Consider the following 2,109-nt stretch of genomic DNA (forward strand, 5'->3'; position numbering starts at 1 on the left):
CTGTGCAGCAGCTCCTCTCAGCAACTGACGGCTTTTTTTCCTGAGCCACCAGCAGAGCCCAGAGACCACCGTCAGGACTCCAGCAACGGCCCAGAACTGCCACTGCTGCCAGGCTCCCAGTGAAGAGCAGGGCTCCCCAGGTAAAGCTGCTCTGCTCCAGGGTCATCAGCTCCTGGGTGCTCTGCTCCTGGGTCCTCTGCTCCAGCTCCTGCAGCAGCCGAGTCATCTCCTGGCTCAGCTGCTCTGCACGATACTGCCTGTGATCGCAGTGAAGGCACCACTCCTGGTTTCCCAGCACAAATCCTCTCCTGCCCAGAGAAGAACTCTCCCACTCAAGGGGGTAATTTCCAGATGTGCACCTAGGGAGGGGGTGTGCTAGAATCCCTCCTGTTCAGAAATGGAACTGTGCTGCTCCTCGCCTTGTTTGGCCTTGCTGAGAAGCTGCGAAACGTGCCCATGGTGGAGGCTGCTGGAGCTGTGCCACTTGTTGTAGCTACCGAGTGAGAGTCCCAGCGAGAAGGGGGATCTGGGCTGAGCCAAAGCACCGTCCTTGACTCCTGCCTACCCCAGCAGCGTGTTCTCCGTGTGCAGCGTGCTCAGTTCTGCAGCACCAGCTCCCTGGCAAGTGTCTTCAGGCCTTGCTTCAGGTGTGCTTGAAAATCTCCCCCTCTGCCACAGCCCAGCTCTCTGGTCACCTCCTGCTGCTGCTAACACTGGCCTCTGCATCCTCGATGCTCAGGAAGGTGTCCGAGTCACCTTGCTGCACCCCAAGGATCATCTCAATCAGGCAGATACGACCATCGGATGTGTTCGCCAGGCGGAGCTTGCAGGAGTGCCTGGAGGGCAGCAATGTCAGAAACAAGTGTTGGGCCTGAGGCAGATGCACCCAGGCTGCTTGTACCAACGTCTGGAACCAGGAGACAGTTTTCTCCATGTCCAGGTAGGGGCCGGTGCAGAGGGTCTGTAGGAGGCTGGCAGCCTGATTTCTCCTCAGCTCCTCCTCGGGGTGGTGGAGGAAGCACAGCATGTTCTTCACCAGCCGCTCCCTCGTGCAGATGCACTCCAGCTCCACGCGGACTCTGGAGTTCCTCGCTGGCATCTCCTCTGCAGTGCCCAGCTCCAGGTGGAAGGCGTGCCCAGGAGGGGGCTTCAGGACCACGAGCAGATGGTGGACAGCAGCATCCTCACGGGGACTCCAACCTTCAAAGGCACTGACCACCCTGATGGCCAGCTTCAGCCGTGGCATGAAACTATTCCTGCAAAGTTCTTGACAGATACGGAGAAGTTCATGCACCAGGTGCTCCTCCATCGTCAACTGTTGTGGCAGGTCCAGGAGAAGCTTGTCCGAGACTCTGCCCACATCCAGTGCAACAGAGGCTTCTTCTTCTTCTTCTGGCTCTTCCTTGTCTGGCTCTTTTCTGGGACTCTCTTTGCTCCTGTTGGATGGCCAACAGATCCCAATCACAAGATTCCAGAAGATTATAAAGAACAGGGCCAAAAGTAGAGCAATGGCACGGAATATACACTGCAGTTCTCGTAGAGCCCCACTGAATGTTTGTTTTTGGTCCCCCTCGTCTGCCTCTTTTCTGGAACTGTCCTCTCTGCTGTTGGCTGGCTGACGGCTCTTTTTCCTGAGCCACCAGCAGAGCCCAAAGAGCACCATCAGGGCTCCAGCAAAGGCCCAGAACTGCCAGTGCTGCATGGCAGCGCAGAGCAGGGATCTACAGGCAAAGCCGCTCTGCTCCGGGCTCCTCTGCTCCAGGCTGGTCTGCTCCACCTCCCCAGGCTGGTCGCCTCCACCCCCTGCAGCAGCTGAGCCATCTTCTCATTGAGAAACACCTCACGCTGTTGCATTTGCTCGCGCGTGGCATCATCCAGCTCATCACCGACCATCGGCAGGTTCTGGACGATACATAGCACAACGTACTCCATCAGTCTGATGGCAGCCATGGCCTGCAGGAGGAGGGAGAGAAGGGGTTGAGCGGGGCTGGGAGGAAGAGCGCAGGGAGCCGGGGGAGGTAGGAGAGGGGCCGAGGCAGCTGGGAGAGTCCAGCCCAGCCTCCCCCGCCTGCACAGTCACTGCTGGCCCAGGCTGTACTGGGGCAGCGC

The 2,109-nt window shown here is 58.8% G+C and overlaps 1 protein-coding gene across 1 annotated transcript; it reads right to left on the reverse strand.

Moving 5' to 3' along the window:
• Window positions 1-691: 691 nt before the first annotated feature.
• On the reverse strand, window positions 692-1,953 carry LOC104522143 (inositol 1,4,5-trisphosphate receptor-interacting protein-like 1; the record flags this gene model as incomplete). Its single annotated transcript, XM_010164357.1, has 2 exons — window positions 692-1,436; window positions 1,778-1,953. Coding segments are annotated over 2 exons (921 nt in total), but the record flags the coding sequence as incomplete, so codon positions are not given.
• Window positions 1,954-2,109: the final 156 nt, after the last annotated feature.

The sequence above is a fragment of the Antrostomus carolinensis genome, unplaced genomic scaffold, assembly GCF_000700745.2.
Source record: "Antrostomus carolinensis isolate BGI_N321 unplaced genomic scaffold, ASM70074v2 scaffold1483, whole genome shotgun sequence".
Classification (NCBI taxonomy): Eukaryota; Metazoa; Chordata; class Aves; order Caprimulgiformes; family Caprimulgidae; genus Antrostomus; species Antrostomus carolinensis.